Source organism: Pleurodeles waltl, chromosome 12, assembly GCF_031143425.1.
Source record: "Pleurodeles waltl isolate 20211129_DDA chromosome 12, aPleWal1.hap1.20221129, whole genome shotgun sequence".
Lineage (NCBI taxonomy): Eukaryota > Metazoa > Chordata > Amphibia > Caudata > Salamandridae > Pleurodeles > Pleurodeles waltl.
In genome coordinates this window covers 201,903,650-201,920,109 of record NC_090451.1, presented here as the reverse complement: position 1 = coordinate 201,920,109, position 16,460 = coordinate 201,903,650, and the positions used below count along the sequence as shown (strand labels likewise).

The following is a 16,460-nucleotide window of genomic DNA, read 5'->3' as shown; positions in this document are numbered from 1 at the left end:
ACTGACCACGAAGGGAAGGGAAGGGAGAAAGGCCTTGAGAGCCAGACGTACAGCCCGCAACTCCAACAGATTGATATGAAAAATCTGTTCCTCTGGAGACCAAAGCCCTTTGATCTCCAGATCCCCCAGATGACCTCCCCACCCTAGAGTGGAAGCATCCGTTATGACCGTGGTCACTGGTGGTGACTGCGCGAACGGCTTTCCTTGTGAAAGATTGTTGCCCGCAATCCACCACTTCAAGTCCACAGCAGCATCTCTGGAGATCTTGACAGCACCTTCTAGATCTCCTTTGTGTTGAGACCACTGCCTTCGGAGGCACCACTGAAGAGCCCTCATATGCCAGCGAGCATGCGTGACCAACAGTATGTAGGAGGCAAACAGACCGAGCAGACGAAGGACCTTGAGCACTGGAACTACCGCTCCATTTTGAAACATTGGAACCAACTCCTGAATATCTTGAATCCGCTAAGGCGGAGGAAAGGCTCGATTCAATGTTGTATCCAGTACTGCCCCTATGAACAGGAGGTGCTGAGAGGGCTCCAGGTGAGATTTGGGCACGTTCACCGAAAAGCCCAGGTCGAACAACAACTGGGTTGTTGACTGCAGATGATGCGACACAAGCTCCGGAGACTTGGCTTTGATCAACCAGTCGTACAAGTAAGGGAATACTGCTATCCCCTTCCTTCTGAGCTCTGCCGCAACCACTGACATCACCTTCATGAAGACTCGAGGTGCTGAAGTAAGACCAAACGGGAGGACCGCAAACTGCTGGTGCTGCGACCCTACCACAAACCGGAGATACTTCCTGTGCGACTTGAGTATCGGGATATGAAAATAAGCATCCTGCAAGTCGACAGACACCATCCAATCTTCTTTGTTCAACGCCAAAAGCACCTGTGCTAGGGTCAGCATCTTGAACTTTTCCTGTTTAAGGAACCAATTCAAGATCCTCAGATCCAGGATTCGTCTCAACCGACCATCCTTCTTGGGAATCAGGAAGTACCTTGAGTAACAACCTCGACCACTTTCCTGCTCTGGGACCAACACCACCGCGCCCTTTGAAAGGAGGACTTGAACCTCCTGTTCTAACAACAGGAGGTGTTCTTCTGAACAATAAGATGGGCGGGGCGGGATGGGGGGCGGAAACTCCAGAAAGGGAAGGGTGTAGCGTTTTCCCACAATACTGATAACCCAAGTGTTCGATGTAATAGTCTCCCACTTGTGGAGAAAATGCCGTAACCTCCCCCCTACAGGAGAGGAGTGAGTGGGAAATGGTGGAAGCCTAAGGCTGCTTTCCCTGCAGCACCCCTCCAGAGGACGAGGAAGAGGCAGAGTGCTGCTGAGAGGCTCCTCTGGTGCGGGCCCTACCCCTCCCTCTAAATGATCTATAGGGGAGGGAAGAGGTGGGTTGCTGGAATCTCCCCCGAAAGGAAGAGGAGGAAGAGCCACGCCAAAATCCACAAAACCTCCTGAAAAATCTGGAGGAGACAGAAGAAGAACAAGGGGCTTGCAGCCCTAATGATTTGGCTGTGAGCCCTGCTTTCTTTAAATCTCTCCAAGGCCGAATCTGCTTTGGCGCCAAACAGTTTGTCCCCATCAAACGGGAGGTCCAACAGGGTTGACTGCACGTCCGCAGAAAACCCTGAGTTACGGAGCCAGGCCTGCCTCCTTGCCACCACAGCCGTGCCCATTGCCCTAGCCACCGAGTCGGTCGTGTCCAGCCCAGACTGGATAATCTGGGTTGCGGCAGCCTGGGCATCCGAGACCACATTCAAGAGTCCCTGGGGAAGCTCCGTAAATGAAGATGAAATATCGTCCATGAAAGCATGGATGTATCTCCCCAGAATGCAAGTCGCGTTGGTGGCCTTCAACGCCAAACTACAAGAGGAAAATATCTTCTTGGATTGTGCATCCAGCTTTTTAGAGTCTCTGTCTCCTGGTACCGTCGGGAAAGATCCAGGCGCTGACCTAGAGGAACAGGAGGCTTGCACCACCAAGCTCTCCGGCGTAGGGTGTCTAGACAGAAAGCCAGGGTCAGATGGTGCAGCCCGATATCTCCTGGCCACAGCCCTATGAACAGCTGAGGAAGATACTGGCTTCTTCCACACCTCTAACACCGGATCAAGCAAAGCCTCATTAAATGGCAAGAGAGGCTCCGCTGCAGCAGAGGCCGGATGCAGTACCTCAGTCAGTAAATTCTGCTTCGCCTCTGCCACCGGCAAAGGCAGGTCCAGAAAGTTAGCCGCCTTCCTCACCACAGCGTGAAAGGTAGCAGCCTCCTCCGTATATTCCCCTGGAGATGAAAGGTCCCACTCAGGGGAAGTATCCAGCCCACTGGCTGTATCCAGACCATGCAGTCCATCACCAGAGTCCTCAACCTCTCCTTCCTCCAAGACTCGTTGGTATTCCTGCTCTTCCAAAAGACGGAGAGCACGCCTCCTCGAATGTAGTCTTTCCTCGATACGTGGAGTCGACATGGCCTCCGCCGAAGTCGAAGATCGGCGCCGATCTCCAGAACCATCCGACGCTGCGTCCGGCGCCACAGGCAGCTTCGGCGCAGAGGAAGGAGCCGGACGAAGAAATCTTGGAGTCTCTGATGGACCCGCCGGAGTCACAGGACGAAATCCTGACGTCGACGGGATGGAAACCTCCGGGGCCAAAACCTCTGGAGCCACCGGAGGAGCCACCGGAGCCACCGGAGCGGCCACCGGCGCAGAGCCCACATTCCCTAAAGGGAGAAAGGGCATTAAGGGTGCCGGCCGTAGAGGCGCAGGATCACCCAATGAAAAGGCCAAGGGCCCCGAAGGACCAGCCGGAGCACCTCCTGGAGCCATCTGTTGAAAGATGGTATACATTGCATTCAGAAATGCGGTATTATCGGCTCCAGGGGCGGGAAAAGCTGGATACTGGGGTGCCTGGATCGAAGGCGACCCCGACGCCAGCCTCGACGTCCGTGACGCCAGAGACATCGCAAGAGGCTGCATCACCTCAACCACAGACGCCTGTCCAGGCGAAGTCGGTGACGTCGGAGAGGGCGACGGCGTCGATGGATGTGGCGTGACCGTGGGACTGACCTCCCAAGTCTTCCGACGCCGAGCTGAAGGCGACCTCGAACGAGACTCCTTGCTGGAATGACGCCGTGAATCCCTACGGCGCCGGGAGTCTCGATGACGCCGATGAGACCTTGGCGAAGAAGACTTCTTATGATGTTTCTTCTCCTTTCTCTTCGACTTTGCCATGAATAGTTTAGCCTCACGTTCTTTCAAGGCCTTCGGATTCATGTGCTGACATGAATCACAAGTTGCGACGTCGTGGTCGGAGCTTAAACACCATAGACAGTCGGAGTGAGGATCAGTAACGGACATCTTGCCGCCACACTCTCGACAGGGCTTGAAACCCGACTTCCTCTGAGACATTATTCCCGCAGAGAAAATCCACGCAGCAGAAAATACACTGTAACTATGAAAGTAACAGTCGCTCCCTCGAAGATAACCGTTTCGAATGCACGGAAAAAAGGGAACCGACGTCGGCAAGGACCTCTTATTGCCTGTATGACATCAGACGGCGTCGCGTGGGCTAATGTGACGTCCTCGTCGACGTGCAGAAGCTAGGAAGAAGATTTCCATCGAATGCTGGCGCCATGGGAGTATTCATTAGGTGAGGAATCCACAGGTAGTTGTATCCATCAAAAATATCATTACTGGCTAGTGTCAGTGGTGTATATGAGTTCAGTGGCAGGCCCCTTTTCTAGTTTAAGCAGTAGTGACATATCTAGTGAGGCCAATTAGTCAGTGAACTACCAGTCAGGACAAAGTAGTTAAATAAGGTGCTCCAAGAGGCCCATAAATACTCCACAGTGCAAAGTAAAGTCAACATCTAGCTGAGCTTAGCTGCTCTGGTTTCTTCTTTCATAATGGGGCATCCTGTTGCGAACTATGTTTGGAGCTAATCATTAGTAATTTAAGCAAGACTGCATCCACCTTCAAGCGGTTGAGTTATCAAAGCCATCATTGTTAATCGATACACATTTTGAAATTCTATAGCGTTCCACTATTCACTTTGACCTAACGTCTCCTTGGTGTTTCTCAGTTCTATCTGTTACACTACTTGATGTTGCATTTTCAAGTGAAAAGAGGAGCAAAGAGGAGCGGTGACAGTTGGCACCCTTATCCGGTTCCTCGTATTGGGAAGGCTTCTGACAGGACCCCATTAACTTGCACTAGAGCCGTCGGTGTGGAGTACAGCACCTTCACAATGACCCGGGGCTCAAGTTTGAGACCTGCACGTGCCAGCAATGACTGAAGGTACTCCCAAAATCTACTGTGTCAAATGCCTTTTCAAAATCAATTAGAAGCAGCCCCAGATCCCCGAGAGCCGGTGGGCCAGGGCCACCTGAAGTCTTCGAAGGCAAGGTCTTGTGCTGTATGAAGGCAATGTCTTGTGCTGTGTAAAGGCAAAAAAACACATTGATCTAGGTGGATCAGTTTAGGGAGGATCGTTTTAATTCTGTTGGCCAGTATGGTCGTGAAGATTTTGACGTCCCCACTGAAGAGAGATATAGGACGGTACTCTTTGCAACACGTCGATGGTGGCTGCGTTTTAAGAATAAGTACTATTGTAGCCTGGTCCATCTCAGAGGGGAAGCTACCCGTCTGGCCGACCTCCGTATATAATGAGAGCAGGTGGGGTGAAAGGATAACGTGGAACGGAGTATAGTACCCTGATGGAAAACCATCGGGCCCAGCATCTTACTGGCTGTTAATCTTGAAAACGCCTCCACGTCAGCAAGGGGTTCATCTAGAGCCTGCGATTCCTCAGGGGACAAACGGGGAAGGGGAATCGCCCCCAGAAAATGGCTGTGGGAATGTGAACCACGCTGCTCCGGAGGCCTGGGTACTCTGGAAGAGAGAGCATCTGCACGTAATCTTAGTCAATTATCTCAGGTAAAATTCTCGAAGCATGACAATGTGAAGCTAACCATTATAGCAACTTGCTGTTTTTCTCCCCCACCCGTAGAACTGGGCTGTGGTGGCCCCCAGGGAGTGTTAGGATATCACCTCGCAGACCAGGCTTAGCTGGCGGGGGATCTCCTCCCAAGAGTGGGAAGTGAGATCCCCCTCCAGCTGAAGGGCCTGTGCCTCCAGCTGGGTAATGTGTTTGGATCTCTTGCGCTCCTGGGCCCGAATCTGACCCGTGGCATGTTCTCATATGGTTGCCTTACATGCAGCCCTTAGTGTGGTGACTTCTGAGACAGAGCCTTCATTAGATTTGAAATACGCCTGTAGTTCTGTTTGCAGAAATTGGACAAACTGGCCGTCTTGAAGATACCAGCCACAGCCGCTGAGGCGCCATATTGGCTTCTGGCCCGGTCTCGGGAAGCCCACACTAGTCAGGGGAGTGGTCTGAGATTCCACAGGGGAGGATAAGGATTCGGGTCAAGAGCTGGTAGAAGAATCAAGTCAATACGGGAGTGGGCACGATGTGTGGTTGAAGTATGGGTGAATTGATGGTTTCACAGGTGCCAGGTCCTCCAAGCATCGCACACAACAAGCTTATCAAGCCATTCCCTGAGGTGGCCCACGCCAGTCCGTCTTGCATTCGAAGAGGATCCCAAACATTAAAATACAGGTCTGGGATCTCAAATTGTGAAGCCCAGAGGGAAATTCAGGAGGACTTCTGAAAGATCATTCATGCAAGTGAGAAGATTAGTGGGTGGCACAGAGACACTGACAAGGTGCACCAACTGCCCTTCTAGGGTCCCCGTCAGACCTACAAAGCGACCCTGTAGGTCACGGAACAAGCTTGTGACTGTCATGGGGAAGGAGCGTTTCAAGACAATGGCCACACCGCAGGAACCCCAGGTATAGCCTGAGTGGTAAACTTGATCCAACCCTTTGCGGGTAAGGAAGGGGCAATTCGACCCCATAAGATGGGTTTCCTGCAGCAGTATGTCAGGGAGGTGGCGGAAGCATATGTAAATACAGCTGCTCGCTTCAGACGATCCGAGAGACCATTAACATTACAAAACATTATTCTAAATAAAATTGGGATCAGTGAACAATGTACCTGTCTGATTTCATTTGGGGGTGGGTGGGGTGGGCGGGGGGGAACCCCTCACGAGCTCCATTTTAGAAGTAGGGCTCGGTGGCCCTGTGTTGCTGGACTGTAGCAATCTCAAGCTGCACTTCAGGTATCTGTAGAAGTGTATGCCACAATTTGAGGGAAAAGGAAAAGACGGAGCATGTAGAACATACATCAATAACAAATGTACAACACCTCACCCCACCCCTCCCGATACTTCTACCGATGAAGCATCTGTCGCCCTGTAAGAAAAGTTAAAACTGGAACATTAAGTTTCATAAGAAAAACATTTGATTGGGGTTGGGGGGAAAACTCCTTCAAAGAGAACAAACTTTATCAAGGCACTTCTCATGTAACCCTTAGGTTCAGTGTTCTGTTCATGTAAGAGAGCTCAACAGGGTACACATCTTTATGGTCAGGATGATTTCTTCGATTGTGAGGACCTCTGTGTCTACGGGGAGACCCTCTGGCCGGTGGAGACCAAGGACGCAGAGGTCAGAGGACAAAGTCATCTTGGGGAGCTACTGTGGTTTGCAACCGGGGTGGGCTGGATAGAGCTGTATCCCCCTCTTGCTCACCTCTGTCCAAGAGCGACCTCAATGCAAAGTGGTGCCGGGGTGATGCCTGACCCAGAGAGGATCGAGGAGGGGACTCCGAGAGAGCACTTCTACGTCACCTCCGAGATAGGTTGCTTTTCCTTTTTTGCTTGGGCAGTGGATTTGGATGTTTCGATTAGTCTGTGACCAAATGCTTTGGTAGTTGGCTGGACAGTCACCAGAGTGGGCAGTCTTTGGTGAGCTATTGCCAGGCCTCTTTAGCATCCTCAAAAACATTAGACTAGTTGTCATGGATGACCTGTAGCCGGGCCGGGAACAACATACGATATTGAAGCCCCATGGCAGTTTTTGCTTGACATCTGTGTATGATTTCTGTTGATGTTGTACTTCATAGGTGTAATCGGGAAATATAAGAACTTTGGTGCCGTTGCAGCGAGGTCGGCTACTTACGGGCTTTCCGAAGGACCACGTCTCTATAGTTAAGGTTAAGGATACGTGCAATGATAGGGTGGGGGTTGGGGACGGGGGGGGGGGGTCCAGAAGGCGGCCTGGCGATCAGAGCCCTATGAGTCCTCTCCACAGTGACAGGAGGTCTGGAGCTACCCACGATCTAATAAATTTTTCCACTAAGTCAGTTGACTTCCTGGGATCAGCACCCTTAGCTACCTCTGGAAGACCACCACGTGCAGGCTATTGCACGGAGAGCGATTTTCAGTGTCTTCAGCCTGTCTGTGGGACCCAGTGGTGCGGGTGCGTAATGAGGATACCTGGGATTTAAGCATTGAGACATCATCTTCCACTGTAGATATTTAGGATTCTGTTTCGGCAATTTGTACAGTAGTATTTCAGAGATTAAGCGCAATAGTGCCACATACATGCACACTTCTCCGAACTTTGTCTCCACAACCGCTTAGGATAACTGGATGGCTTGAAGAATGGCTGTAAGGTCACTGGACGTGGAGGCCGATGAGCCCTTTGCGTTGGGAACAGGCTGGCTGCCGGCAGACCCAGTGGTATTTTGGTCAATCCGCATTTGGGACGTTGTTAAACAAGGAACTATATCCAGTGGTCGCAGCTTGATCCTCTGAGTGAAGAAGGATCCCCCAGCACGATCCAGGCAAGGACCACATAGTCCACCCACCAGCTCCACCAGGACCACCCCCCACTTCGGGGCAGTGCGTGGTGCACACCCATGAGACTTCGGCACCAGGCCCCATTATGAGAGTCCCAGTCCCATCTAGTGCTCAATTCAGTGGCCAACGGACAATACCGTCCTCTGGGGTAGCGTTTCAATCAGCGGGAGTTAACTTCACACCCTCTTCACATTACCTCATGGGGAAGGAAGGCAATGGAGGCGAACCCCCACCCCGACTCCCAGTCTCACTCTTACTCCTCTCCTCTCCCAATCCCTCCCCCCAAGCCAGGAGTTTGGTTGCAGTAGCTCAAGTACCCAGCCAAAAGTCACATAGGGCCTTATATCTACATGTGGCGGGCCCCAGGTCACCACGACCTGGGCAGAGTGCGTCCCCAAAACAAATGTGGCTAATTAAGACTCCCTCCCTCAGGGCCCGTCTGCACCTTGTAGTGGTAGCCGGAGTCACAGCGCCCTCTCAGACGGTTGGGAGTTTCACCAAAGACCCTGCGCCCAGACGAGGGCTGGTCACCACCTCAGCCCAAAAATTAAAAATAAAATAAAAGGGGGTGGGGAGGAGTGGGTGATCCAAGAGACCGTCTCCTGGCATCCAGACCCGCAGACTGCTACCAGCAGAGTACCCCTCAAGGCCCCAGGCCTGACCAGCGGGTGCGATGAAGGATAGAAAAGGTTATGTGGCTCATAAGGAGACAGACTGGGACAGAAGGGGCTTTTTTGTGCGGGAGCACACCGTAGACACTCACTCGGCTCCACCTAAACGATGCGAGGCACATCTAGACCAGGTGGCACAGCTGCCATCAGCTCAGTTCAGCGAGGGGAGGGAGCGCAGCACCTCCAAATATGCTCCAGATTCTTCCCTTTAGGTCGCTGGACACGACCGGGCCTAGGCGGCTTGGCACTCCTTGTCCCGGCTCGAAGAGAGGGCCTCGCTCGACTGTCTCCCCTCGCTTCACATGGGTCGTTGTTGTGGGCTCTCACTTTCTCCCTAGGCGTGGGCCTAAAAAGTCCTAATCAGTAGTCAGGCAGCCACTTTAGTGTCCCATGAAAGTAAGAAAAAGCAAGGAACAAAAAGGAGGCTTGGAGAGAAGCGGGTTCATGTTGTGATGCACAAAGACTAGAGAAGGATCAGAGAAACAGTTCAATAGACTGTACAGGCAGATTGAAGAAAGGGTATAATATTAGTTTTAACTTGGAAGGTTTTAACATGGGGGAAGAATAAACACACTTGTTAACAAAGTGGTTTTCAAATCTTTCCTAAAAGTGGAGAAAGTCTCCTGATTTCTCAGTGTGGGTGGCAGAGTATTCAAGAGCTGTGTTTCCCTTTCTTTTAATATACTTTCCTCTGGATACCATTTTTTTGGAATAGTTTGAGTTGTAATGCGCAGGATGATCTCAAATTCCTCGCTGGATGATATGGTGAAGTCAATAATTGATAGAACTGGGGCCCCGCTGATATGATGCTTTATGCATAATAGCTTAAATTTCAACCTGTAGCTGGTAGCCAATGAAGATTCAAGGAGACACAGGTCCAAATTTGAGATTAAGGCAGATTCTTGCAGCTTGATTTTACATTCTTTATAGTTTCTGTAAATGGGATTTTGTGGCCATTCATAGATGCAATTGCAATAGTTTAGGTGTGGTAGAACGATGCTCTTGTTAGCTTAATAATAGTTGACATGAGGGTAGGCCTGCTTTGCCTTAATATTGATAATTGGGAGTTGCCACTCTCACCTGAAGTGTTTCAGCCTTCCTGAAGGCCCCGTAAGTCTGAATGACTAACTTTAATTAAAGGTCGGAATGGCACCTCTGAAGCACTGTCAAGGCGATGTTTTATTTGGAAGTAGTTAGGTCCTTCAATTTTGTGGTATGGACCACAACATGACCAGACCAAGATATTGGAGTGATGTTTGTGCTCGTAATATTAAGATTCCAAATAAATATTAAATCAATGGAATGGCTATCTTTATGTGCAGGTAAGTAATTGACTTGGTTGAATCCTACGAGGTCCATGTTTTCAAGTAAGTGTGCTGCCCAGTTAGCAATAGATTCAACCCAGAGATTGCAGCCTCCCATAATTATAACTTTTTTGGCTAGTGACTGAAGATGCAAGGAGAAGTTCAGAAGCATTTTTAGTGACTAGCATTTTTGTCGGTACAGTAATCGCAATAAATTTTCTCCTAAGCAGCACATTATGTGATTAGGTTTTACAGTAGTCAGAGGTCTCCCATAAAAAGTGGGGAATGGGTCTCTGATCCCAAATTTACGTTTGGTGAACCAGGTTCTTCAAGCACTCTGCTAATGAGGCATTCGTTGAAGTGTTGACTTGGGGTCTGTGGTACATTTAGGCAAATATCCATGGGGATTTGTAGATGGACTGTATTCACCCATTCATGCCACCTCTGACCTTAAGGATAGACTAACTATCCAATAAGAAAGAACACCTCATATGTAGAATGATATACTTAGAGGAAAAGGTGTTGCCTGAGAGTCTCTTGCGTCGTACTTCTTATAAAGCAATGTTCTGCTACAGGAATTTGCGAGTTGGATATGTCACAGTAACTATGTCTGTGTCCTTCATAACTTCTCATTTCACACCAGATTAAAATTCGAATCAAATATGATCTCATTTGACACAAAGCAGATAACAGATGTAGAAATGAAAGTATAAAATGCACTGCCTGGAAAATGACCAAAAGTGAGCAGTACAACGTCATCATAAAAATCCCTTGTGTGTGGGCTCCTATGCACTCCCTCCATCCTTAAAGTATGCCTTTAGAAATAATCACTGCAACCCCTGCTATTTCAATTTAGCTAAGGCCAGACATCGAGTAGGGAACACACACATGGGAACATAGAATGATCCCATTGTTACAGATGCATTTCTTCAAGAAAACTACACTGGAGTTTATTAACAAATCACACTCTAGTTTTGCAAGGGCTGACCTCTCACTTATCATAATGCTATTTTGATGTATGCCTTACCTTCCATTCTCTTTTGCCTTCATAGTCAGGATTTTGCCATACATGTTCCTATGTATCTTTCAGCCGACAAGTACAACTATGTTACGACAATATGTCAGCCACAACAAAGCAGCCTATCTCAAGGCAACACAGTGAACTTTTCAGAGTAATCAAGTGCGAAAGAGATGCAATGGGATAGGGCCATATGTACTTCAGTTACCTTTCTTTGAGCCACTTAATGAGTGATCTGAATTGTTTTTCTGTAGGTACTTGAGGACAGATCCTCATCCTGCAGACTCTTTCCAAGCCTATTCCAAAATACAGCTAATTTAGTATGGTCTTTGACAGATACTGAATGGCTACTGCTTATTTTAGAGTGCACCTGAAGAGTTTGAGTTCTGATTTTATCAACCTCACCCTATATTCTGGTCACTGTGTGCTGTTTAATAAGAACAATGTCTTGTATTTTCATTTAGAGTGCCTCACGACCTGTGTCTACTGTTCAGTCCCATCTTTCCCATCCCCTCTGCCATGCCATCTTTGCTTCTGTTCCAAATATATCTACCTAGGATGATGTGCAACTGAAAATGCTCATCCCTAACAGACATGTAACTATCTTTTCTAAGAATAGCAAGTCAGGACCTGAGTTCATGTTTAATAACCAAGTTGCTGACAGACTGATGCTAGCCTCCGGTGTTCCATCTCAAACTCAAAGATTGAACAATGCTCCGCCTTTATTATTCTCTACCTGTTCCCGTAGTATCAGGTCTAGCTTGACAGTACCACTGTGTAGAAAAATCGTATGTTACCAAATCTTTAAAGCATAGCATGTTTTGAAGCCGTCCAGAGGAGTAGCTCTCAGTCATCTTATACTGTCTGTTGTCTGAGGATTAATTCCACTTTCTATGAAGTGGTCTCATCTGAATGCATGATGAATAATTTTATATCTGAAACCTACACTCAATCATCATGCTGGTTGTCACACAATTATTTATCAGCTATATGCGTTCCATAAATAAAACTACCATCTTCGGCTACGTTTTTTCTCCCAGCAGCAAAAAAAAACATTATGTCTGACTTTATAATGTTGCAAAGCATTTGGGTCTTAAGCTGTGAGAGAAAGAAAAACCAGAAGGGGTGGTCTTTGTTCTCCTATAATTCTAGGTTTCTTTTGTACAGTAAATAACACCAGGCTGCTAAAGTATTTTCAGTGTAGGTGGATAATTAAGTTGCTGAAATGGAGACAGCATTCTTGTTCTCCTCTGTGTTTTAAGTATTTTCTTTGTTGTATAAATAACATCAGGGTAGTGAAGTATCTTTGTAGCATTTGAGTAATTTAATTAGAGAAACAAATTAGCAACAATGCAAAATTGATAGAATGACCCTCGACCCAATATCAAATCTATATAAATGCTGAAAATTGCCTCGATGATTTGCATATATGCAGCAAAGAGCAGTGTCTTTTGAGCTGTGATCCCTAACTGGAGCCATCTTCTCTAGTTTGTTTGCTAAGGTCATACATGTAGACAGCATTTATGTTTATATAATGGCCCATATAATCATTACCTGAAACATTTTTTAACATTAAGTAATTGATGGAGAAAGTTTATTGCCTGCACTGATTGGTATCCAATGCTTTTTCGGTGACTGAGTGGCATTTGGCGAGGGGCACATATGAACAAATGTTTTTGTCCTTCATTTGTGATGCGAGGTATTCCACAGTATTTGAAGTGACAAGGTTGAAACATAAGGCATCTACCTCTTTGTGTCTCATTTTATTGACACCTGACAACAATAACCAATCCCACATCTCATTTATTCTGTATTCATCTTTCTAATCCTTTGCCTTATGCAGGTTTACAAGCTAGGTTTTTGTAGTGTAACGTCTTGTCTATATAATTGTGTATATCTTGATGTTAACACACTATTTTCTCGGCTAGATGTTTGAGTGCCTACCACAGGGTATGTAAGCGCTATGCAAATGCTACAATACAATATGCTATGTCACATAAGAAGATAAGTTACTTACTTGTAACTGTGGTTCTCCAGTATTGGTATCTTTCATAGATTCAGATGCTTGAATCATTCCCCGTCGTTGAAGTGGGAGTCCCACAGTACATAGAAAGCAGTAGAAAAGAAAAAATCTCCTTTTTGTTTTCTTTTGCTTCGTAGTCAATGGCAAAAATACATTCACTTTCATAGCTTCATTAAAAAAAGGCCCAAAGTTCAGCCAATCAGGTGAGACCACCCATTAGAACCCTCAGCCCAGAGGCTCAGTCTCTCAGATTTTCCAGCACTAGTGAATTCAAGAGAGAGACGAAAGAGGTGAGACTCCATGGGGAGGAGGGTGGGTCGCATGTGAATCTCTGAAAGATACCAATACTGGAGAACCACATTTACAGGTAACTAACTTATCTTCTTCTCCAGTATTGGGGTATCTTTCATAGATTCACATGCTTTAATCAGAAAAATCAGCAGTAGAAGAAGATGTTAACATCTATATCCATACATATATATATATATGCATACATAATAACATACAGATATAGTTAGAAATACTTATCAATATCTATATATAAAATAAATATCAGTCTGGAAATATTAACATTCGAGGATGGCGGCTAAAGAAGATTATTGGTTCACTTTATGCAAATAAATTACGCAAAACTGCTTGTACTACTGCTGCATCCATCCTGTTAGCAGCATCCAAACAGTAGTGTTGAGTAAAGGTGTGGCTGCGAGTCCATGTTGATGCTCTGGCAAATCTGGTTTAGAGGCACTCCTGTGAAGAGAGCTGGAGTGCACCCTAACGTTGGTTGTTAGCGGTCTTCCCGCTAGCTGGTGACAGAATTGTATGGCAGAGGAGAACCACTGTGCTATGGTTTGCTTGGTAACAGCATTCCCTTTTGAGAGTTGGCCATAGCTAATGAACAACTGATCAGCCTTTTGAAAGTTGCTAGTCCTCTGGATGTAGAATTTCAGACACCTCTTAAGATCTAGGGAATGTAATGCTCGCTTTGCTGGAGTTCGAGGGTTCGGGAAGGAAGTCTTTAAAACCGGTGGCTTGTTCAAATGAAAGTTCGAAGGATCTTTAGGAATGAATTTTGGGTTAGTCCTCAGAATGACCATATCTGATTTAAATTGTAGAAAAGGTGGTGACACTGGCATTTTGTTTGCTCCTGTTGCAACTCTTGGGCTCCTGGTTGCCTCTGGTCCTGCAAGGGGTGTCCTATATACAGCTGTTCGCTCTCTGCCTCATCATCTTCATCCTGGCATTTTACACGCAGGTCTGAAGGGCTACATGCGACCGGGAACAGACCATCGTCCAAGTATATGTCTCCCTCCTCGTCATCAAACAGATGTTGTGGGGGTGCCGGCGATACCTTACTAGGTGACATATGAGAGGGTAAAAGAGTTTGGTTACTGGATTTCCGTCTTATTGCCAGAATTGTCAAAGGCACGAAAGAAGAGTCTCCAGATTCTTTGGTTGTGGAATCTGACCCGTCAACGATGCGGTCATCGACAGTGGTGCAGTCGACAGTGATCTCGTTGACGGTGCTTTCGTCGACGGAGTGATAGTCGATGGTGAAAACGTCGACACTGCCATCAGTGGAACCGTCGTCGACGATGCTCTTTGCAGCTTACCAGTAGACTCTGATGTCGACGGTGTGCGCGTTGACGATAGAGACCTTTACTTTTTTCTCCGTCAACGGTCTCTTTGAAATCTTTATAGTTTGAGTAGCTGAAGGCCCATACTTTAGACTCACCGACGTTATAGTTGTTGAAGACAACGTGATGAAGTCATGATCATGGGCAATGATGGAGCTGTAAACTCTGGACTTACGTTTTTGGAGCCAAAGGAGGAGTCTGGCTTCTCTTTCGCTGAGAATCTTGCTGGGAAATGTTCTACAGATCTTGCAGTCCTTCACCTTATGCTCTGGGTGAAGACAGTAGATACAGACCTTGTGAGGGTCCTCACAATGAAGCCTTAGCTTACCACAGGTGCTGCAAGGTCTAAATAAACCTTTCTTAGCTGTAGACATGATGACAAAGTGCAGCTGATAAGTTAGAAATGAAATATCTGGACCATGGTTTTAGTTTAACTCAACACTATTCATATACATACTTGCATGTTATTTGTTTGAATGATTTAACTTGTAAAATTTTGAGCAATTTAATATAAATCATATTCTTTGAGAGGATGTAGGCTTTTGTAGTCCTCTGGATGAGTGTAATGGGTGAATGCGGTCTTCATTTGCAGCATATGATTTAATCATGTAAATTACAATAAATCTTCCTCTTACTCCTGTGAGTCACATGGCAAGATGCCCACATTATTTAAACTGACTCAAAAGGTAGCAAAGACAGTGATATTTTCCATGGAGTTAAAGGACACCTGCTTGGCATTCTTCAGGAAGAAGACATAAGCTTATGTCTACTGTCCAGTTCTGGTCAAAGGATAAAATGAGCAAGGAGTTTTGCTGCTGAGGTAATAGCTTTGTGTGTCATCCCAGCTTGTTAATAGCCAAATGGAAAACTTAGGCATCAGTCTCTTTGAGTTTGACAAACTATTCAAAAAGGCTTTATTCTAGAGCACTGGCTTGATAGCATGGTGTGCCACAACACTCTCTCTACACAGCTACACTGCATGGGCTGAAAACTTCAACAAGCAATGTGGTGCCATGAAACAGTTAACAAAAAACAATTATACACAAGTGTCTAGTCATACAAATCTCTTGTTGAATGTTGGACAACACCTGAACGGTGACTCTCATTGAACAAAGCAAAAATAAGTGTGTGGAACGCTCACTCTTTTCTAATTCTAATTTCAGATCAAAACCGTGCAATACGCAAGCATATAAGTGAAAAAAAGCACATTACAAAATGACGTTTGCAAGAGGGACCAGGTTCCTACATTAGTATAAATGAAAATAAATCCACTGTGGGAAATTATCAAATTGGTAACATCAGATTAAAAGAAATAAACTAACAGAAGAGAACCCCTAAAGTAATTTCACAAAGAAAAGTGCAACATGTCAATTCATTGTCACAAAAAAATTAAGCAGGATCTGCCAATCTCTGGAGTTTGCAGAAAAACCCTACGGTTCACGCCTTTGTTGGAGACTCGGAGGCCAAAGTTTAGCACTTACCTTTTTTTGGACGTTGACTGCTGCAGCTGCCAAATTTGCCCGATATTGATATGGTGCATCTGCATACTGCACTCGAAAACTTTCATATTGAATCCTAAAGTTTTCATACTGCCCGCCTCTCCAGAGTCTCTCCATATCAGGGTCACCATATGCATCTGCATAGGGATCACTTTTGTATAAAGAGAAATAAGAAAAATTAAAATGAGGAATATAAACTTCAGATCTGAGACAAAATATTTCTAAGTGTAGTGAACTTTGTAAAATAAGAAACAAGTTATTGACCTTAGTGACTTTTCTTTTCTTTCACAGGGATGTTCGGATAACACTTGAAAGCAGATACACAAATACATATTCCTATTGTCAAAGATAAACTAAAAGGTCACAAAATATATGGATTGTAGCTTATTGTGTAATATGAAGAACCCAACTCATCCATCACAAAAACTCTAGAACTACCTCAGCACATTAGAGTAATTGACGCAGAAACATGCAATATTGTCACTGAATTGTGAAGGCGCTCCTTGGAAGGGAAACTGGTAGAACACAAGGAAAATCTAT

The 16,460-nt window shown here is 46.3% G+C and overlaps 1 protein-coding gene across 1 annotated transcript in view; it reads right to left on the bottom strand.

Annotated features, from left to right (window-relative positions):
* ZC3H18 (zinc finger CCCH-type containing 18) overlaps window positions 1-16,460 on the bottom strand; it is a 529,487-nt gene that overhangs the window by 312,772 nt on the left and 200,255 nt on the right. The window contains exon 7 of the mRNA XM_069215853.1: window positions 15,903-16,071. Coding sequence (XP_069071954.1) covers window positions 15,903-16,071 — 169 coding nt within the window. The remainder of the gene's footprint in view (window positions 1-15,902; window positions 16,072-16,460) is intronic.